Source organism: Chaetodon auriga, chromosome 9 (genome assembly GCF_051107435.1).
Source record: "Chaetodon auriga isolate fChaAug3 chromosome 9, fChaAug3.hap1, whole genome shotgun sequence".
Lineage (NCBI taxonomy): Eukaryota > Metazoa > Chordata > Actinopteri > Chaetodontiformes > Chaetodontidae > Chaetodon > Chaetodon auriga.
In genome coordinates this window covers 602,934-626,980 of record NC_135082.1, presented here as the reverse complement: position 1 = coordinate 626,980, position 24,047 = coordinate 602,934, and the positions used below count along the sequence as shown (strand labels likewise).

General features: G+C 43.1%; 1 protein-coding gene across 6 annotated transcripts in view; it reads left to right on the top strand.

Moving 5' to 3' along the window:
- The window catches only part of rnf103 (ring finger protein 103), a 109,857-nt gene that overhangs the window by 30,543 nt on the left and 55,267 nt on the right, over nucleotides 1–24,047 (top strand). For all 6 annotated transcript variants that reach the window (XR_013077559.1, XR_013077558.1, XM_076738789.1 and 3 more), the window contains exon 3: nucleotides 17,102–17,217. Coding sequence is in view for 4 of the 6 variants with exons in the window: in XM_076738789.1 (XP_076594904.1) it covers nucleotides 17,102–17,217 (116 nt within the window). In the remaining 2 variants the exon portion in view is untranslated. The remainder of the gene's footprint in view (nucleotides 1–17,101; nucleotides 17,218–24,047) is intronic.

Genomic DNA, 24,047 nt, shown 5'->3' with positions numbered 1-24,047 from the left:
TAGCACAGAAGTCCAAAAACAAACAACCGCTCGGGTTCAGATCAGGGGGGCCATTCCTCCCTATCACGCCTCTCCAGGTGTCTCCATCGTTGCCCACATGTGCGTTAAAGTCCCCCAGAAGGACTATGGAGTCTTTTACCGGAGCCCCAAACAGGACTCCACTCAGGGTCTCCAAGAAGGCTGAATACTCTGAACTGCTCTTCGGTCGATATGCAACGGTCAGAGTTTTCCCCCCGGTAACCTGAAGGTGTAGGGAGGCGACCCTCTTGTCCACTGGGGTAAACTCCAACATAGCGGCGCTCAGCCGGGCATTTGTGAGTATCCCCACACCCGCCCGGCGCCTCACACCTTGAGCAACTCTGGAGAAGAATAGAGTCCAACCCCTATCCAGGAGAACGGTTCCAGAGCCGACGCTGTGCGTAGAGGTGAGCCCCACCAGATCCAACTGGTAGCGCTCCATCTCACGCACAAGCTCTGGCTCCTTCCCCGACAGAGAGGTGACGTTCCACGTCCCCAGAGCCAGCTTCTGCCGCCCAGGTCTGGTCTGTCGAGATCCCCTGCAGGTGGTGGGCCCACAGCATGAAGATGAGGGTGCCACGTTGTCTTTTCGGGCTGTGCCCGGCCAGGCTCCGTGGCAAGCACGACCACCAGGTGCTCGCTGATGGGCCCTTCGTTCAGGCCTGGCTCCAGACGGGGGCCCAGGGCTTCCTCCGGGCTGGGTATCACCTCCTCTTCCTCATTTTTTCATGGAGGCTTCATGAACCATTCTTAGTCTGGCCCCTCGCCTGAGACCAATCTGCCATGGGAGACCCTACCAGGAGCACTAGGTCCCAGACAACATAGCTCTCAGGTTCACCGGGACACACAAACCTCTCCACCATGGTAAGGTGATGGTTCCTGGAGAGGAAAAAAAAATGATGTACTGATCCATAAAAGTGAAAATACAGATGACTGATCCTGGTTCAGTTTGTTAGCTTAATTCAAGACAGGGTTTTCACAATAAGCCCTGCTTTTCTGAGTCACCTTTATGAAACCTCTCTTATCACAATGTGCACAGAATGGAGATAAAAGAATGCTCATTAATACCAGGTGTAAATGCATAAATAAAGGCCCTTGATCAGATGTCAGGTAATTGTCCAGATAATGTATGTAGATGCAGATCACACGTTAATATCAGATGGACATAGGGGTCAAAGGGATTCGAGGAAATTCCTAAATAATGGCTAGGCAGAGGGCAGAACTGTGAGACATGCAGCATTCTGTGGCAACAACTCAATGGTCCTGCTAGTGGTGGGCAGTATGACCTAAAATTTATATCACTGTGTTTTTTTTTGTTTGTTTTTTATGGGGACAGTATTATATTACAGTATTATACAAATAAAAGGGATTCTCAACTCAAAACATGATTCCACCTCTTTTCACTCTATTAAGAATGTAAGACAACATATCTTAAGAGAGAAAAAAGAGAAGAAAAATGGATATGTTTATTGGCTCCTAAGAGGAATCAAAATGAGGTAGAGGCCTACATGGGTTTTGGAGTGACCTACCCCATAACATAGATTAATGAATGAATTAATCAAATAATGTTACTTTTGGCACTGCAACTGCCCAACACTGACAAACACATCGAGATAATATACTTTTGCCGAAAAACCCAAACAGTCAGTGTACCACAAGGTATGTCTATGAAGTGCATTTACAAATGACACAAACACTGGAGTTGGAAAGTGTAGGCTGCAAAAGCTTCCAGTTATGCCTGCATCAGACTGTATGAATCCAGCCCAATTTTGAGACAATTTTGTTATTCTTAACCAGTTACCAGCCAAACTATATACTCCAGCATAAGCAGAAGTGGACAGAGTACACAACTTCACTACTTGTGTAAAAGTACAGATACTCCTTGTCAAATATTACTCCAAAAAAGTATTAAAAAATATATCAGCAAATACAGGAAAGGAAATTAGCTTTATTGTCATTATACAATACACTGATGCAATTCTGCTACAGACATGTTTATTGCTCAAAAATAAACAAATAAAGGCAAGAAGCCTCAGAACACAGACATTTATTGTAACATTCAGTGTATCCTTTCATTAGCTAATTAGTTTTTAGATCACTGCTTTTAAATGAACAGTGTCAGCTTTGCCTGATGTGAACCAGATGTGAACATTCTCTCAAATTAAACTCAAACTTAGGGATTCAACTTCAACAGAAGTATATTTACCTATACCTAAACATAAAATGTAACATTTAGTGTGTCATTTGGCTAGCTTATTAGCATTTATCTTGCCAGTTCAAATATCAGCTTTGCCTCCGATGAAATAACAGAGAGATGATAACATTCTCTCAAATTAAACTACTCAAACTTAAAGATGTCCTTATTCAACTTCAACAGAAGTTGGTTTTCGAAGTTTTGAGAATCAATTCGTCCTCCTCTTGGGCTGAAGATAAGTCCAGCTGCACAAAACAGCCTTTCTCATCATCATGGTGTCTTTTGATGTAAGAGAGGCCTAAATGAGAAGAATAAGAGTTTATTATTGTCAAAATTCATCAAGCAAAAACATAGCAATAAGAAATTGATCAGTCAAAATGTTTTTTTTTTTCTTGCCTTGCTTGAGGACATCCTCATAACTGGTCCAGGATGTTTTGAATTTGGGGTGAAGAACGGCTGCGGCAACCAGCTCTGGGTCAGACAAATTTTCCTGGCAATGAGGGTTGTGATGGTAGGCAGCAGCCATCCCATATGAATAGATTCTCCCTGTAGTATGTCAATAGCTTTGGCAACTGGAGCCATGGTGTTGGTGTATTCACCCAAAAAGAAAATATCAGCTGGACTGTACCTAAAACAGATTTAAAAGAAAAAAAGGAAGGAGCATATATTAATCTTACAAATTAATATATACATTACAACATATCAGATTACACAGAATGTGATATAATAAAAGAATCATTTTCCTTTGGCCAAAATCATCTTAAAACAATTAAAATGGTAAGTGATTAGAATAATAAATATGACCATTACTTCTTCTCCAGTCACAGGATGTCAGAGAGGAAAGTATTATGAATTATTGAAAAATGTTCACAAGTTTAGCATTATTAAGTTTTGTTGGAATAAAATGGAAAGCAAAACATCCAAACATTTACAACTCGACTTTGAGAAAGCTGACCATGACAGCCTCTGTCTTGTGTGCATTGTTTGCATCCACTGTAGACCAAATTAAGCAAATGGCAAGCACACCGATGATGCTTAGGGAGCTGGTACTGAAGGCCATCATTGACGTCTTCTGCCATGATGTCTTCAACACTGATGAAATCCACTTCAACTTCCATCTCCTCAGTTTTCAGGGCCATCATCTTGAGTTGATTCTTCCTCAGTTACTTTTTCAAGTGCAACATTGTTGTTTTTATCTTCTCCATAGACTTGGAAGGCCTTGACGAAATTCGAACCGTTATCAGTTGTTGTTCGGACGATTATGTCTCAGATTTCATACTCTGAATGTATTGTATTCAGTGCACCTGCTAGGATATGGAATGTATGAGAACCACTTAACTGCTTACATGCAAGACAGACAGACTGCCTCTGAAAAGTGCCAGGATCCAGCCAAAGTGCTGTGACTCCAATAAAGCTTCTCCTCCTCGCAGTCGAACAATTTGTTGTTGTAGCTATATATGCAGTATTCTGCATTGCCTCTTTCACCTGCTTCTTCATCACTACTGTAGTATTATCAATTTTGTGCTGCACAGTAGTCTGAGACATGACGGAACAGTTTCGCTGTAAATTTTGAACAAAGCTTTGAAATGATGGCTGTTCCACCAGTGCAGAAGGCTGGAGCCCTTGAACTATTACGTTCATGATTGCATTGTCAGTGGGTTTCTGGGATATTTGCTTTGTTTCCTCAAACTTTTGCTGTTTGAGGTTTGAGGACGTTGTCCCAGCCTCTCTCTTCTCTTGCAGGCAGCTGTAGTCAGTTCAGATTCCAAAACACAGAATGAGATGTTGATATCCTTGTGTAAGCACATACAGATAATTGGTGGACTTGCCGGTGAATGGTGGCTGGTAGACTTGGAGAAGATTGGGGCAAAGTTGAATTTACGGGGGAAAGTTGAAATTTACGGGATGCATCATCAGTAGTGCTCCTCTGGTTCTGGTCCTCTGGTCTTTGACACTATACACCCTCACCAGAGGCGGCCCATGCCCAATTAGCCATGAGAGTCGCCTTGTCAAGTGGCAGACATCTCATGGGACTATGCATGGCAGGGGCGTCCTGTTCCCTGAGTCAAGCCTAAGCTGACCGCATACCTCCTGGCTTGTTACTTAGGGGCCCAGCAGGGGTCATTCCTCTTCAGCCAGAGCCACTGGCTGCTTCTTTCTGCTGCCTCTGATGCAGTTTTGATGGCTGTGTGCTGGCTCTGGCCCCTGATTTCCAAGTCCTTCAGCAGTTTGGTGGTAGATGTTCCCACAAACCCTCTGCATCCAACCTCCACTGGGCGGACTTCCATGTTCCAGCTGCGATGTTGTGCTTCAGCAGCTAACTCAGCATATTGCAGATGTTTTCGTTCATATGCCTCGTCCATGGAATCCTCCCAGAGTACTGTGAGTTCAATTATGTAGACCTTCTTTAGAGAAGGCGATCAGACTGGTCTTGCACTCTGTGAGTATGTGCTGGAGGGAGACTGGCCTGGAGCAAGGGACGCACCCAGGATCTTCACCAACCCACTGGTGGAGATTAGTTGGTGTTGGAAGGATGTCGTATGTGGCTCTGATGACAAAGCTCAAACTCCTTGCTTCCATGGCTCACACATCCCTCCAGCTCAACCTTCTCCTTTCGACACTTTGCCACTGTGTCCACTGTCCCTGTTTGCTGAGAGAGACTGCCTTGGCCCATCTTGCCTCCTCCTCCTGACGGTGCACTTCCTCCACCACCATCTTCCTCCCTGCTGGAGCAGTGGCATTTCTCCAGGCTGGGCGGCTAGTTGTTAGCCCAAGGCCTCCTCTTCCTTGCTGAACATTCCCCACAATGTCAGCATGTCTAAGAGCTGCTGTTGCCTCCTCCACTGCTGTTGCTGGTCTCCATTTGCGCCCAGTAATCAAGGTTGGAGCATTTTCCCTCATCACCAGATCTTTGGATTCATTCAGTGTCACCTGCAGTCATGTTTTAGCGCATTTGAACTCCTCTGTGAGGCTGGTGAGGGGCAGCTTGAGGACACTGTCTCCGTAGAGGCCTATGGTGGTGAGGCAGCATGGAACTCCGAGCCACAACACCCGGGGTAGCAGACCAAACTGGAAGCACCAGGTCTTTAACTTCCCAGGTAATTGGGTGTTGTCAATAGCCCGTAGGCCAGCATTGATGTCCTTGTGCAGTTGTTTCACCTGGTCTCTGTCTTTCAGGTTTGCATCATAGCACCTTCCGAGGCTTTTGACCGGCTGTTCAGATATTGTGGGGATTGGATAATCACCGATGAAGAACCGCAAGTCAGTAAACACTTTTTCACCACTGAGATGCTGCGGGACTTAGATGGTGTGATCTTGTAGGGGAATTACCTCTAAATTAATGTTGCATTCGTTAATAAGACTGGGGGCACAAACCTTCTTCAGCTAAGAAGGATTTTGTATATCATATCTTGTAATGCTGATGTAGTGAACAAATGAACCAACAGTAGATCAGTCTGACAATCTAAGGCGTAAACTCTCAGTACAGGGATTGCTTATATCCAGCTCAAAAGGACACCGTCTGACAACGACTTGTATGCAAAAGATTATTTATTAAACACAATAATGAAATGAATATGAATCATGGATAATGCAATAGATTATATGGATGAGGTAGATTAACACAAACACTGCACAGAGGAACTTGTGGCGAGAGAATGGTAAAATGAGTTTGGCGATAGTGAGAAGTAGGTTTTTAAGGGGAAAGGGGGACGCGAATATGAAGTTAATTTGTTGAATGAACAATTTAGAGAATTTAAACAAATTGACAATATCTCAACCTCACGGACCAACTCTTATTCAAAACCGCTTAAGTATGCCTACTTTGTCAGCGACGTTCCTGTAGAGGTCTGCCCCAAACTAACACGAAGAGGCTCCGCGTCGTCGTCCGTCACTCTGATCTGCACAGCGGTCCGCCGGACGAATCAAGCGAACCACTGTTGAGAGCCGGTGTTGGACAGGGATGTCTCGGGAGCTGAGGGTCTTCTGTGTCGGTTACAGACGAGGAACGGCTTCCGATGGTTATTTAACCCGGACCAGCGGGTCAGCAGCAGGCTACAGGTCTTCGGTGCGGTAAGTTAGTTGTTGGCCGTTTGGCAAGGCTTTTGATGACTAATAATAAGATTGAGAAACTCTTCGATGGGTGGTTGAAAATGTCTTCAAAATTATTATTACGTGACTAGACTTTAACAACAAAAATAGGAATTATGCGGCTTGGTGTGGCGAGCAACTTGCGCGCGAACTTCATCATCGCTCCAGGGCGTGTCTAATCAATAGGACGTCACGCATGTGGGATGGTTCGCAGACGCGCAACGTGATTTCATTTCCCAGAGCGAGAATTAATTAATGATTCATACGAGGGCTCATCTGCGTCTCACTATGGTCAATCGAATATATTTTAAATGATCAATTTTCAATGGCACTTCAACAACAACTTGCACGCTCACTACATGCGTTAGACAATTCTTATGAATAACGACAACATTAAGCAATGAACATGGTAACATTTTCTAATACTAATCCTAATAAACATGATGACTAAGGGTATAACAACTTTAATATGATGAAGGAATAAAGAAGGGCAGACTATATTTGCCCAAATGATTATCACTATTGTGGTTACTTATTAATAAATGTCTCCCGCTAAACACATTCAACCTAACCTCTAGATGGTGGTATGGTTCCATGGTAGAAACTCAGAGAAAACCTTTGAAATAGTTAAATTCACAGTTTCGTCATTCTGTAAGTTAGAAACACCCGGAAAGCATTGTTATTGTGCAGATCATGAGCTTAGCAATGTAATAACATCTACGGTTAAATCAAACATAGAGATTTGGTTAATTTGGTAGGTTAAGCAAAAAGGCACACAGACATACAGAACAGTTTACTTCAGGAATGTCTAATTTACAACCCATCAGCATTATCTGGTTTGAAGATTCCTTTGAGACATGGCATTCGTCCATCCAGGCAGTTTTATTGTCCTTAACTCCCATGGGCTATCAAGAAAGAGTTAGCACCTCCATGAAAACCTCTTGAACAGATGTAAATTAGAAGTAAAAGTGTTATCAGTGACTCTTGTTGCCCTGAAAGAGTGTGAGAAGATGTCTCTAAACCAGACATCTTGTCTCTGCCTGAGTTCACACCTGTGAACCTTCCAGATGGTCAATAACTCTTAAAAAATCTGATTGTTTTATCACTACACTTCTGAGAAATGCAAAGAGGGGAGAAGAGGGTCAGATACAAACCAGTTCTGCTACAGTCTTCATACGGGCCCAACTGATGTTCTCCTCCAGTTTTCTGAGCAGCCTCCTGGTGCATGGGACGGTGGTCGTCAGGGTGGTGATGTCGTCCATGTAAGCTCTGAGGTGAAGTAGGCGCCGACAAGAGCCAAGTCTTTGTCCACCTACAACCCATTTTGAGCCTCGAATGATAATCTCCATTGCCATGGTGAATGCCAAGGAAGAGACGGTGCATCCGGCCATGATGCCTACTTCCAGACACTGCCATGAGGTGGTAAATTCAGGAGTGGAGAAGCAGAACTGCAAGTCCTGAAAATAGGCTTTAACCATGGTTGTGATGGTGTCCAGAATGTTAAAGAAGCAAAGAAGTTCTCAGGTGCTCCTCGAGATGGTTCTCTGTTGTTTTTAGAACTCCACTTTTCTCTTTGGTGAAGAGAGTTTTTAGGAACTTGAAGGGATCTTTGAAGAACCGTGTTTTTGTTTGTTCTTTCTTCTTTGTTCGTTTCCGTAAATTCTCTGCTCTGCAGAGGGATGCCAGATGGATTTTAATGTTAACTTGGAGGTTGTTTATGCCCTACTTTTCCACTCCCAAGGTCTTCTTCCAATGTTTCCTGAGTTGTCTCCTTTCTTGAATGAGGTGCTTGATCTCCTGTTGCCTCCTGGAGACTGGTGGGGTTGGAGCCTGTTTAGCAACTTTCGCCTCTTGTACTCCAAAGCGTTCTGCCCCGTACTGATAAATGATGTCTCCCGTTTTCTCCAATTTCTTCTCCACTGTGCCTCGAAGTTGTTCAAGGGTCAGGGTCAGGTCAGTATTCACCGTTTCCCACAGCTTTTTATCAGCAGCGCCAGGCCACTTCACACGCAGTCTGTGCCCTGGAAGTCTCCACTCGACTACAGATCTGGGAGTTTGGGTGGGTTCCACAGCTGGTGTTTGTTCCACTGTTAATTCTGTGCTTGAGGTTGCCTCCCCCATGACAGTGGTGCTGATGCACTCCAAGCTATGGTTTTCGTCCAGTTGCTGTGCTTCACTTGACTTATTTGACCCCTTCCGCAGAAAGTAGTCAATGCAAGGCCCCTGTCTCTCTTCCCTCAAGCACCGTTTCTTTCCTTGGTGAATCCTCAACCCCTGGAAAGCTGTTTCTTTCCTCCATCCACAAGTATATATCATCAGCTTGTGATCTGTTGTTGTGGCAGTAGATGTGCTGATTGCTGTGGTGTTCTCTTGCACTGTGCTATCTTTACTCATCGTAATTTCCAGTCCAGTCGTTACCATTTGTCAGCCGATGAGTCTTCTTCCGCCCCCGCTCTCGCAGACTCTGGGGGTGTTCTACTTTTTTATTTCTTCATAGCTATGGTGGGTGTCTCCTGCATGCTGCAAAGCATGAGAGACTACAGACATGGGCAGCTAACCCAAGCCTGTCCCGGTGGGGTCTATTCCCTCCTGCCAGCTGTCTCTCCATGCCGTCACAAGGACTTTCCCCTGTTGTCAGTTGATCTTTCTCAGCAGTCACTGGACGGGTCCAGATAGTCAGATTCCAAAACACAGGATGAGATGTTGATATCCTTGTGCAAGCACATACTGATAATGGTGGTTGGTAGACTTGATTGGGGGGAAGTTGAATTTACGGGGGAAAGTTGAAATTTACAGGACGCATCATCAGTAGTGTAGAATATTTTTGCATCTGACATCCATGCTTTCTCTACATAAAAAAAGATGGAAAAAAGTGAATATTTTCAGTTAAATATGCCCTACAAGAACTTATATTGACATTTATGGATAAACAAGTTATTGGCTAGTTAACTCATATCAGGCATCACTGCCAAAAATTATCTGGATAATCCACATCAAAGACAGCCCCACCTCACTAATGCGCATGCACACACGCACGCACGCACACGCACACACACACACACACACACACACACACACACACACACACCTATCGCCTACCTTGGACTCTTGGATATGAATTGTATAAAAAAAAACATAAACAGAAAGTCAGCTTAATCATTAAACTGCACTGCGACAGCCATATTTTTAAACATATTTTTTTGTTTAAAAATGGCAACTATGATACTGCAAGCACACACAATTACGTTTGAAATGTTCATCTGCAATTTAACATTAAGCTAGCTAGCTCTACTTGCATACCGCAACAAGCTTTTCCAGGTTGGATGATGAGTTTTTGTAGGCCGTGATATAATTTGTTCGCGGTAAGCACAGCAAACATTTGAACCAAAACGAAACCGTTTTGGTGTCAACAATCTCAAACATGGGCTTGAGATAAGGCCACAGGTGCTCGGGGGAGTTTCTCTAGCAGTTTTTTCCTCCATTTCTTCATTCATTTTCCTCCACACGCATCCACACCACTAATAATAAGTTTAGTTTTGGAAACGACGTATGGCATGGGTACAGGTACGGCAATTCGGCTAACACAAACCATACGCAAAAGTAGCGAGTAACGAGAGCATCAATAGAAATGTAGTGGAGTAAAAACTATAATATTTGTCCTTCAAATGTAGTGGAGTAAAAGTAGTAAGTACTTAAGTACAGTACTCGAGTAAATTTACTTTGTTACTGTCCATAACTGAGCGTAAGTATATACTCCATGCAAAGTGCCTAGTGGAGAGGACGTACAAGGAAGTGTGTGCCATCACTCTGACTGAAAGCTGGCTGGATGGAACCATCCCAGATGTTGAAGTGGACTTTGATAACTTCATCATCACCCAGGCAGACTGCACAAAGGAGTTCGGTAAGGAGGAGGGCGGAGGGGTCTGCATGTTTGTCAACAACAGATGGTGCACCAATATTAAGATCCAGAGTAAGATCTGCATTCCACACATGGAGATGTTGACACTATCCCTCCGTCCCTTCTACCTTCCATGGGAATTTCCCACTGTTGTCATCAGCTGTGTGTATATCCCACTGAGCGCTAATGTTAATGCTGCTGCTGAGCTGGTGGCTAATACCATTAGTGACATGCAGGGGAAATATCCTGAGGTGTATCATGGGGATTCTTAACATTTGCAAACTCAACAATGCCCTGCCTTCATTCCAACAATATGTGGACATCCCGACAAGGAGGGGGAACAAAGTGGACTTGCTATGGAAACATTACTGATGCATACATCTCCATCCTCCATCTCTGACCACAATGTTGTCTTCCTTCTTCTGCACTACAGAATGGAACTGAAGCAACACAAGCCCCAGACTTAAAGCATCCACTAGTGGACGGAGGACAGTATTGTGTTATTGCAGGGCCCTCTCACTTGCACCGACTGGGACATCCTCCCAGGTGGTAGCCTGAACGAGAGGGTCTCTGTCATCATGGACTATATTAAATTCTGTATTTGCACAACAATCCCAGTTAAAATTTTCAAGAAATACCCAAACTTAAAACCTTGGATTACTTAACAACAACCTCAGAGAAAAACAAAAAGCTTTTCAATAGCATGACTGGGTTTCACTCAGAATCATGACACGCCAAATCAAAAACAAAATCTTCAAAGCCAAACTCAGGTATAAAGACTAACTGGAACTAGAATTCCGCACCACGAACACAAGCCAAGCTTTCCTGAAAGTTAAAACTCTCACTGGCCATGATCCACAACTCAAGTTAGCTGCATTAACTGACCCCACTTCTTTTGCTGAAAAACTGAACACTTTTCACTTTTTGGACCCAAACTATTTTGCCTACAAGGCCAAAAGAGGGACTGAGGATGTAGTTGCACGTCTCCTCCATCCTGGTAATTTTGTCAGACTCCTACACCACCACCACTTCTCATCCACTGGGTACGCAGCTTCCTCAGTGACAGAACACAATCCATCAAAGTGCGGAGTACAACATCCTCATCCTTTTCATCCTCCATCACCAACACTGGAGACCCACAAGATTGTGTCCTGAGTCCCTTCCTGTTTACCCTCTACACCAATGACTGTGTCAGTCCCTCACCCTTCATCACATACCTCAAATACTTGGACGACACCGCAGTAGTTGCACTACTCAACGATAATAACTGGGTTGCAAGGAGCCATGACTCTATCTCCCATCTCACACAGTGGTCACCTACACTTAAATGTCTCCAAAACAAAGGAACTGGTCTTCGACTCCTCCAGCCACAAATATCTCAGCATCACCCTGGGTAATAAACTGAACTTTGAACTACACACAAGTGACATCCATAAATGCTTCCAAGAAAGACTCTCTGCAGTCCGCAAACTTGGAGCACTTTCTGTTGCCCCCCACCTTCTGCTGCTACTTTACACAAGTATTGTTCAACCCATCCTCCTCTACCGTCCCCCCGCTTTAATATGCTGTCAACCCTCTCCAAGAACAGACAAATAACACACAAGGCTGCCAAGATCATTGGCCTCCCAACCCACAACCTGTTAGGCTATGCCTTTAAATGCAATTTTTCTTGGACTCAAAATGCAGGCCAGAGACAAGAGTAAGAAAGAAAATAATTTATTTAACAATAAATGTGAACAAAAAACACACTCTAAAAAAGTGGAGAAAACAAACACAAAATGCACTCACTAAGAGTGGAAATAACGAACAAAAGAAAACCACCAAATGGGTTGAGGCAGAACAAACGCTTGTGGCTGGATGTGGCTGGTAGGCAATGAAACAAAAGAGCACACGTGAGTGGCAAAAAAGAAAGCTCTAAGATAAGTTTTACTAAAGCACACAAGGAAGCAACTGGCAAAAGACTGGGAGATACTCACAAGGGAAATACTCTGGAAATTAATGAATGAGATCAGGATAATTTGGTAGGGTCGAGAGCCTTCCTTAAATACTCAGCCCAAATTAGGCTGATGCGCCCCAGGTGCGCTGCTGGTAAGGTGAAGACAGCTGAGTGCAGGGACACACAGACAGGGAAAACAGACAGACTGATGCATAACACTAGGGGAAAAGGGAGAAAGACAGAACTAGACGAAAGAAAAACACAACACAAAAACTAGACTGGAAGAAAGAAAAACTAAAACCTGGCGTCCGTTGCGCGCGGCTAACTTTATCATCGCTCCAGGGCGTGTCTAACCAATAGGTCGTCACTCATGTGGGATGGTTCGCAGACGCGCAATGTGATTTCATTTCCCAGAGTGAGAATTAATTAATTATTCATACGAGGGCTCATCTGCTTCTCACTATGGTCAGTCGAATATATTTTAAATGATCAATTTTCAATGGCACTTCAACAACAACTTGCACGCTCACTACATGCGTTAGACAATTCTTATGAATAACGACAACATTAAACAATGAACATGGTAACATTTCCTAATACTAATCCTAATAAACATGATGACTAAGGGTATAACAACTTTAATATGATGAAGGAATAAAGAAGGGCAGACTATATTTGCCCAAATGATTATCGCTATTATGGTTACTTATTAATAAATGTCTTCCGCTAAGCACATTCAACCTAACCGCTAAGAACCTCTAGATGGCAGTATGGTTCCATGGTAGAAACTCAGAGAAAACCTTTGAAATAGTTAAATTCACAGTTTCGTCATTCTGTAAGTTAGAAACACCAGGAAAGCATTGTTATTGTACAGATCATGATCTTAGCAATGTAATACAGTTAAATCAAACATAGAGATTTGGTTAATTTGGTAGGTTAAGCAAAAAGGCACACAGACATACAGAACAGTTTACTTCAGGAATGTCTAATTTACAACCCATCAGCATTATCTGGTTTGAAGATTCCTTTGAGACATGGCATTCGTCCATCCAGGCAGTTTTATTGTCCTTAACTCCCATGGGCTATCAAGAAAGAGTGAGCACCTCCATGAGTACGTCTTGAGCAGATGTAAATTTGAAGGGAAGGTGTTATCAGTGACTCTTGTTGCCCTGAAAGAATGTGCAAAGTTGTTCTACGACCAGACATCTTGTCTCTGCCTGAGTTCACACCTTCCTGTGAACCTTCCAGATGGTCAATAACTCTTAAAAGTCTGATTGTTTTATCACTACACTTCTCCTGAGAAATGCAAAGAGGGGAGAAGAGGGTCAGCTACAGACCAGTTCTGCTACACAATATAACCATGATTTCTGCGAGAGGTCATCAGAGGAGCAGGCTGAAATGTCAAGAGAAGACATTAAATTTATGAATATTACAGCTCAGCAGTGCTGAAAGATGGTCATTACTCCCTTGACTTACCTTTCTGGAGGCTAAACCAGATGCTAAAGGCCTAGTGTGCACTGTGCAGCTTCAAACAAAACACAGTGTACTGGAAAGGCCCGTCACAAAGGTCTGTTTGCTGCTGGAGGTGTAACCGGGTGAAAATTTGTTATTTCCCATACGAGTGCGTAACTTCCGGTCATGTAGAGTTGCGTCGTCATGCACGTACCTGGGGCCGCGGTCCAATCACGTCGCTCGTAGTGCCTGTTACAAGCGCTCCGCTATATCTCGCATTCAGAAGGTGAGGGGAGGCACGCGGAGCAGCTGCTACAGGTCGGTCGCTACAAACAAATGTTATCTTCACTCGTAAAGTCTTGTTTATATCATTCTGAATGTCTCCGTTACATCATTCAACCCTCTAGACATCAACCAGCGTTGGTGAGGGATAAGTTGGTCGCGTGGTGCATCAGATATATTTCGGAATTGGTAAGTCTGCCTGTTTGTTGTTAGTGTTAGCATTAGCAATGGTCAATGCACGTAAATGGATTGGCTACGGTACACCTAAATGCTAATGCTGGCTTTTGAATCCATAATAATGAGTATGATGAGATTAATGTGCCATTACAGCACAATTATAGAATGTTTATTTTGATTTATGAAATGATGATTTACATTAATTTGGGAAGATTTGTCCTGATATATGCACTGAATTGATGTTAATGTGTTTAAATCAAATGCACTTAATTGAGAATTGAATTATTGAACTATTTATTAATTATTGTGTACACTGAATACAACTAGTTGATGAATGTTTTAATGAGATATAGTCCTGCTTACACTATACCGGCTAGGGTTCCTGTAAGGACACAGAATCGAATCGATGGCGAGCTAAGACATGGACTTGGAGCCGAGCAATCCCAGTTACAAGCCTCTCCTGGTCTGGTAGGAGGCTCTGGCAGCCTTGTTCCCCCCCCCATCTTCTTTTATACCCACGCACGCACTCACACTTTAAGGGTTCTAGCCCATGGACAATTAATAACCTGGACTCTACATTTGCGGACAGATCTCCGTGCATCTCTTCCTCTATGAAGCTTGTGCTCATGCGTTACTCGACATCGGTTGTGGATCTACTGCCATATTAGTTAAAGCTGGACTGGGTTTTGGTTGATTGTGAATGTTGTCGATGCCTTTGAAATGTTAAGTGCACTTTATTATACAGGTTAATTTACTCTGCAGACTGTAAATATTGGGGTTTCACTGTATGTATATATATATATATATATATATATATTCACCAACTAATATATGGTACCAACCGCATTTGCAGTACTGTCTGTTGTGTTTATTGTACCACTAGCTCTAGGAACTGAACCTGTCTTCTGTACACCTAGTCCCAAAAGCCATAATTTAGCCTGTGTACTTGTTACAGAGGCAACAGACGAGAACAATAAGAGACAAACTTGACCTTTTCTCTTGTTTACAGGAATATCAAAGAAAAGAGGATTCGGTCAAGCTTAAATACATGACACATACCACGTACTATATAAGTTTTTTCTTAGCTACATTGAAATGTATTTGTAATTGTGTTTGCATTTAGAACAATTAGGGGCCGGAGTGTAGGAGCTACTTCATTAGTTCAACTATTTCTTTATTGTTCGTTATTTTTGCATTTGTTTGTATTTTCATTTTGTAGACACTAGGGGGCACTAAGCACCATATCAAGCAATTGTTGAGCAGGATTAGTGGTAAAGGTAGGAAGCGTGTCCACCTCAGTTGTTGCACCAGGAAGGGAGAGAGAGAGAGTTTTTTTTACCAGAACAAGGGAAAGACAGCATGATTTCTGTGTGTTTGCTTTGAACTGGAAAATAAATCAACTAAATGTGGATCTTTCCTGGGCAATGTTTTAGTTACTGTAAGTTTTAGTTAGAAAATTAATGTTGACAAATAGCCACTACAGTGTGTATTTGTGTAAGATGAGGTTGTACGGAAGTGAAAACAGTTTTCCTTGCAGGACAAATAAGTCTAAATCAAATCTAACTACAGGAATATGCTTATCATTACTAATTCCAGCATTAAAGTAGCCTGTTTGATGTGGCCAACACAACCAAGCCTCCTTGTAGAATAAATAACTACGGAAATAAATTACTTTATGTGAAACATGTTGTACCGGTCCTAATTGTTATATGGATTCTACCTAGTAGATGTACAAATAATGATGGAATAGGCCGTTTACACCACCTCTTGCATTTGCTTTTAATGTTATAGCGCACGCATCCACAGCCATTTTTTTTTCTTTTCTTTTAAAGACCACCAGCATCACACACAATGCTTTCACCCACTTCTCCGATAACACCTGAACCCGTGCCTGATAGTGGAAGAAGATTTGCTGTGATTCGTCAGGGTCATACTGTACGTGTAGTCTTGCCATCTGCCCAAGACATGGCAAGAGTTTATGGCACTGTGATCATTAGCAACAGATAGACATACAGATACAGCACACAGCAGGGGTCTTTCCTGTAACAACAAAACCAGCTGAGCTTGCAGTAGGAAGTGTGGAGATAACGTTAAAAGCTACATGAAAAAACTGTTTCCCACATCCAACCTACTGCTCTGGTTACCTTCCCCATCTCTGTGTTACTAGAGTCGGCATCATAGTGAGGAAAATAGTAGTTACTGGATGTGACTACAGCACTATGAGTATGTGTATAGCCCTCTACTGCATGTTATCACAGCCATAGCAAAGCATATTATTTTATAACAGTAATGACGATGTTGCAAAATTGATTTCATGGCATAACTTGACACCAGTGACTGTGATGAAACCTGTATACTGCCCACCCCTAGGTCATGCCAAACTAAGGATCCACATATGAGCCAGACTGAAATGTCTGTGCCTATAGCTGATACTCTGTCCCGAGAATCACACAGCCCAGTCTATGGCGCAGGCGCTGAAAGATGGCCTTTTGGTTTTTTGTTGTGGACTGAAAGCTCCAAAACAAACTGACAGCAACAACGCTTTAGTTTGTTAAGTTGTAATGGCTAATGTGTTGGCCATCTTGGTTTTTTAACCCAGGTTTATTTTTTAGTTTTATGAATCTTTAACTTTGTTTGACAGCACCTTTGTCAGTTTATTTCATCTCTCTGTTATTTGATAAGCTTGTATGAGCTTCTGCATGACTGGCTTTGTTAGGGTTTTGTCAGCCTGACGTATCAAAATGAGCTGATTAGTGGCTGAAAACAATTGCAAAGTGATTAAGTGTTTAATGATTTCAGAAGTCTCTTATGATTCAAATTTAAAAACTCAACACCATGTTCATATGGAGCACAAGCATGTATAAAAAAATGAAAGGTATATAGTAAACTAATATAATCTCAACCCAAAATAGATCATTAAATGAGGCACCTATGAAGTACTAAGAAGAAGAGGTTATTGCTTCCACTTACACTATCAGAGGGGGTTTCATGTCCCTTGACAGATTTGCTTTCTTTTACCTGTCTGACCCTATCATGTCCCTCTGTGTTACTGCAGGTCATTGCCCAGAACAGGGAAGCTCTGCTCAGTCATTCCAGCTGGGGAAAGATGGTGCAGAAAGTGTCTCAGTTTGGGATCAGAACTGGAACCTTCAATTGCTCTAATGACTACAGGTGGGAAACAGGACTTTCCTCAAATGCACTGACTCATTTCTTTCATATCAGGGCTCACTGAAGAATGCAGATTAAAAAAATTGAATCATTGTCTCTCATCGTACCATAGTGTGCAAAAATCTAAAGATACAAACAAAAACAAGATGACAGTAAAAGTCATATCTATCTATCTATCTATCTATCTATCTATCTATCTATGTGCATACATATATACATAGATATATACACATATATTAGGGCTGTCAGTCGCACAATTTTCTGTAATTAATTGCGATTAATCGCGTTTTTCTACTTAAGACTGAAGCTTGTAATGGATATTCATTTGTGAAAAGTCATGGAATCAGTGAACATACAGAAAGTATATTTAAATTCAAAGACCATTTTAATAACTTTCTTTCAGCTTTGAGTGAACACAGTTTCTCTCCAAGTTTAGCAAAAAGAAAAAAAAAAAAAACATCTTTGTTATATCCACTAACAGAGATAATAACAAAACCCAGACTTATATGTTGAAGTGCATGTCCACCACTTTGAGAATTTAAATATTTCTAGAAAAGAAGTTGTAAACTTATTACATGAACAAAGTTGCAGTAATATACTGTAATATCCACTAACACAAATCATTAAAAAAAATGCAGGCCTATACGTTAAAGTGCAGGTTGAATATCAAAACCTTCAAGGCTACTAAAATTAAATATCAGCTTAAAGGGCAATTATTTCTTAAATTAATGAAGGGTAATATAAATGATATGAACAAAAAAAATCTGTCCCATCTTCATACCAGTTGAATTTCAACAAGGTGCACAAGAGTCAATGCAAATATCAAAAAACAAGGAAAGATACTGCTGAAAGTTCAGAACATTTCACTCCAAAGAGACAAGTTGGCTTAGCCCTTGTTTGCACTCAGCCAATTACTAAGGCAGACTAGTTTGTTTACATTTTCAGGGGACATAGAAGCCCGCTTCTTTTGAACGATGTGACCTGAGAGTGGGAACAACCTCTCGCAAGGTACTGTGGTTACAGGGGCTTCTATTGTACTTGCGTGCAATGGATGCCAGCCTGGCATGCGCATCTTCTGTCTTTGACCGCCATTGTAGTGAACACCCCTCCATATCCATTTTTGGTTCTGCTTTGTAGCGATCCATGCAGTGCTCTATGGACTCCTCCTCTGCATCTGAGTCTGCAGAGCCGGTCCTGGCTAGTTTCACGCCCTGGGCGAACATCCCTTGCCCCCCACCACCAATGTAAATTGCACGAATCCTTCATCACATAAATACAAATGAATAAAATGAAATAAATAAATAAAAAATAGTATTTGGCACATGGATAAGCATAGATAACTTGTGTGTGGCTGCAGAGGTAGATGGCTCCTCATCAGATTCCAGGACCATGTCTGTGGCTGCTGTGGAGGTATCTGACTCCTCATTTTGGCCAGTGGGTGCTCCAGCTCCAAAATATTTCAGAAGTGCCCCTGAATTACAATTAAGATACAATATGTAAGGTAGATCACACTTACATCACATATGCATCAGTTACCTGATTAATATAACCATGATGCACAGTTTATTACATTTGTTAACATCCTATTAACTAAGCATTAACACACTACAAATTATTCAAAAAGCTATATCACATGTAGCTTACAAAACGCCATGTCAATGTATATTAGAAGTTATCTAAGTTAGTATCGACCCACGTATAGCATTAAAAATTCCATAGTCAGGACGTCTGTGTAAACTTGCACTTGTTGTGTTGCAAACACAAACTAGCCTAGGTTGCCTATGGGTGAAATGAGTTGCATGACATGATGCCTCAATTCTAATAATGCTAGTTCAGCAAAACTAAAAACCAAATACAGTCGTCTTCTGTGGCTAAGTAGCAACATATTAGCAAGAGGCAAATAAATAGCCTATAGGCTACTGTCACTCACGTCACTCATAGAAACCTGCATACCTTTATCTTTTGCCCGTTTGTCCTCTTCTTTTCTTCTTTTTCTGAACTGTGCACCTGATGGCTTCTTTGGTCTTTTACTTTGATCCATGATGAAGATGAAGACTCAACATCATTACCTTTTGCATTACCTTTTGCCAAGACTGTCCTTCCACCCGTAAAACAACCGGAGTCACGTAATGTAAACAAATTCACGTAGATGCATGCACAGATTTTTATTTATTTATTTATTTATTTTTATTTGTTTACATTTTTCACATAACCCAATTAATTATATGTAGGTATATGGGTCTCTATTAATTTCATGAATGAAATACAATTTATTTGGAAGCAGTTTGTGTTGTGTGGCCTGGGATCATCAGTTTATCCCTTGCCCCCCTCCCCCTTGCTTTGATCCAACCTCTGCAGTTGCAAGTTGATCCCCGCCCCCCTCTCCCTTGCCTCTTCTGACACACACAACCTGTATGACTCTCAGCAGCAAGTTGATGTGACAATAAGGGCGCCCTAGCGCACACTCCACTAACTTGACATGAGAAATGAGCAGTAGTCTAGAAAACTGCCGAGTTTTGTTTTGTCTTTTTTTTTTTGAGGGCACATAGATTGCGCCCTCGCATAGATTGTGCCCTGGGCGGTCGCCCACATTGCCCATAGCAAAAACCAGCCCTGTGAGTCTCTATCGGAAGAACCCAGCAAGATGGACATCTTCCCTTCTTTGGTGAAGGCTCCTCTGTTGGCTCAGCAGGTGATGGTTGTGCATGTGTCTCTCCCATCACCAGATCGCGTACTGAAGCCCACACCTCACTCCTTTCATCTTTGGGAAGACACTTCAGGTCTTTGAACCTGGGGTCAAGGGCAGTCGCGATTTTCAGCCATGAGAGGTTGGTGTTGTCCTTCCGTTGAGCTTGGTCTGTGGTGATGACCTTCTTGAATCTCACAACATACACTGGATTGTCATCTGAGGGCTCCATAATTCTGAACAAGTGGCGCAAGGCTGGCAGAACCACTGAACAGGAGACATACTGTTCTCCCCACAGCAGTTCAGTCACATATCTGCAAAGGAAACCACAAGATATTTTAAACGTCAGTACATTTTAATTACTTACACAGAGAAAGATGCTCACTACACACACACACACACACACACACACACACACAAGACAGGGAGCGCAAGAAAGAAAACACACAACACACAAGAAAGAGAGGGAGAGAGAGAAATAGTGCACGCGCACACACACATACACACAAACACACGAGACAGAGAGGGAGAAAGAAAACAGCTTACACACACGCAGACACACACACACACACAACAGGGGAAAGAGAGTGGGGACACACCTGAGAGAGCTTGAACACACACAAAACACAGGTGGACAGAGAGAGAGAGAGAGCACACACACACACACACACACACACAGAGGAGAAAGAAATAATTTACCTGCAAGGTTCAAGTAGTTCCTCCAGCTTTTGTAGTTTGGCAAGCTCCTGGTCAGCCAACATGGCAACCTTGCTGTTTTGCTGCGCCAGGGTAGTGGTCAGTGGAGCTTTGTTTCTCTGGATCCGCTTCACCATCTCTAGCATTGAATTCCATCTTGTTGCTACGTCCTGAGCGAGTGATTCTTGCTCTTCCTTTAATTCCTGAGTGTTTGATGGACTATGCTCAAAGTGTCCAACAATCTTGGGACACTTGGCCAGAGCACTTTCAAATCCACTGTCGCCAAGTGAAACGATGACCGTTCTTTGCAGACTGTGGGCCGTGCAGGGCAGGTGTTCAAATGGAAGGAGTCTCGCAGCTGCAACCATATTACGAGCACTGTCAGTGCCAAGTGTTATTAACTTTTTCTTGAGTTCCCATTTGTTTGCAATATCCAGATAATGGTCAGCATATGCCTTGGGATAATCGATCAAGATGGTGCTGTGGACGTGTTGGTGCGCATTGTTTTGTTTTGTTTTGTGTTTTAACCCTCCTTTTTGTGACGGTACCCAGAGCTCTTTCACCAGAGAAGAGTTCATGAACATCAGGGGAGCAACACTAGAAGATTTATTTCCTAAATTTCTGCCTCCAACAGTGGAAATTTTGGACATCCTGATCAATGGTGCGCTCACCTTTGCTCACGCAGTGAAATGCCGGAAGAGAGGAAAACGGGCTGGCGCGCTCGTGTGGAGGAATTGCAACTGCTGTTGGGTAAAAAACAGGGACTTTTCTTCATCTGTGGTTTTGTGCTTCATCGAGACATGGCTCTGTGGATTAATACCAGACTCTGCACTGCAGAGTGAGTTCGCTTCATTCATTCTGGTCAACGTTTACATCCCGCCTCAGGCCAATATGCAGGATGCACAGCAGGAATGAGGAGATTCACCAATTCATATCGGTGATCCGATACAAATATTTGCGATGCGACTGCACCGGTAGATTCAAGGTACATCGGATATAATTTATGGGTGAATTTACGGTGCATCTCCTCTAGCCTGTCTGCATCGGTAAATTCCATGGTTAAATCAATTATTTCATGTTGTAGTACTATTTCCTGCCCTGTCGTGTTTTTCCGAGGCAACCTGAATGCACCATCGCTCCTCCTTCACTGACGCAAGCGTTGCTCACAACATAGAGGGAAATGAGAACGACGTTAGCAGCAAGGAGATATTCAGTGCACCGAAAAAGACACATAACTCAAACGTGTGGCAATATTTCGGGTTTTTCAAGCGAGAAGGTAAACTGCACAAAACGCACGCAATCAGGTCATATTATTTGCACTATGCACATTGTTAATCCTGTGCTTTCTGAAACTGTTAAACTGTGAAGTTTTATATGTTTTGTAAAATTGTAGAGACAGAACATAATTCGGAATAAGGATTGCTTATTATAAATAAAATTTAACGCTCTGTCTATATATACAGAATTATGTCTTTTTTAAAAATAGGATATATTGGTTTGCTCAGTAAAAACAAGCCAAATATTACATGCATCTCTCATATTGATACAGAGAGTAAAGCAGAGTTGTGCTATAAGAAATCTGATATGGGCACACTCTCGTACCACAACTTAACTGTATCGATCTGGATCACATCATATCGAACCGAATCTCTTTGTAAGCAAGTCATATCGTTATGAAATCATTTTTGAATCGCATCGTATCGTGAACAGGAGTGAATCGCATCGCATCAACAGAGGCTTCAGTGTATCGTTAATGTATCCTATCGGTGGCTGCGTATCGAGATGCGCATCAAATCAGCCTCAGTGGTGGAGATATACATCCCTAATGCACAGCATATGCTCGCCGACCAGATACTGTGTGTGGAGCGGACCGACCTGGACTCTTTAGTTATTGTCCTTGGCAACTTTAACAAAGGTAACCTTACCCACGAACTCCCTAAATACAGACAGTTTATTAAATGCCCGATCAGAGAGGAGAATATTCTGGATCACTGTTAAACCACAGTCAGCGATACTTATCACGCCGTCCCCTGTGCTGCACTGGGCCACTCTGACCACGTCATGGTACACCTGATTCCTGCGTACAGGCAGAAACTAAAGCTCTGCAAACCTGTAGTGAGGACATCAAGGAAGTGGACCAGTGAGGCTGTGGAGGATCTCCAGGCGTGTTTAGACTCTACTGACTGGGATGTGTTCAGGACTGCTACCAACAGTCTGGATGAGTACACAGGGGCTGTGACGTCCTACATCAGCTTCTGTGAGGACTGCTGTGCTCCATCACGCACCAGGGTGAGTTACAACAATGACAAACCCTGGTTCACAGCCCAACTCAGACAGCTAAGCTTGGCAAAAGAAGAGGCCTTCAGGAGTGGGGACAAAGACAGATAGAAAGAGTCGAAGTACAAGTTTAGCAAGGCGGTGAAGGAGGATAAATGACTGTACTCTGAGAAGCTCCAACACCAGTTCTCAGCTAACGACTCTGCGTTTGTCTGGAAAGGGCTCAGGGAGATCACCAACTACAAGCCTAAAGCCCCCCACTCCATCAGCGATCGACGCCTAGCCAACAACCTGAACGAGTTCTACTGCCGCTTTGAAAGACAAAGGGACAGTCCAACAACCATCCCCCACGACACCTCCCAACAGCTCCAGCTCCAGTCACCTCCACCAATGCCCACCTTAAAGGTCCCCTCCTCCCCCTCCCCACCCACCTCAGTGATGACTCTTTCCATCCATGAGAGGGACGTCAACAAACTCTTCAGGAGACAGAACCCCTGGAAAGCAGCTGGACCAGATTCTGTCTCTCCATCCGCCTTGAAGCACTGCGCTGATCAGCTGTCTCCAGTGTTCACAGACATTTTTAACACCTCACTTGAGACATGTCATGTGCCAGCCTGCTTCAAGTCTTCAACCATCATCCCTGTTCCCAAGAAGCCAAGCACCACAGGACTTAATGACTTCAGACCCATCGCCCTGACGTCTGTGTTCATGAAGTCCTTTGAGGGCCTTGTGCTCTCACACCTCAAAGACATCACTGACCCTCTCCTGGACCCCCTGCAGTTTGCCTACAGAGCCAACACGTCTGTAGATGATGCAGTCAACTTGGCCCTCCACTTCATCCTCCAGCACCTGGACTCCACAGGACCTATGCTAGGATCCTGTTTGTGGATTTCAGCTCTGCCTTTAACACCATCATCCCAACTCAGGAGAAGCTCTCCGAGCTGAGCATGCCTGACTCCACCTGCAGGTGGATTACAGACTTCCTGTCTGACAGGAAACAGTGCGTGAAGCTGGGGAAACACGTCTCCGACGTAGAGACCATCAGCACCGGATCCCCCCAGGGCTGTGTTCTTTCTCCTCTGCTCTTCTCCCTGTACACAAACAGCTGCACCTCCAGTCACCAGTCTGTCAAGCTCCTGAAGTTTGCGGATGACACCACCCTCATCGGACTCAT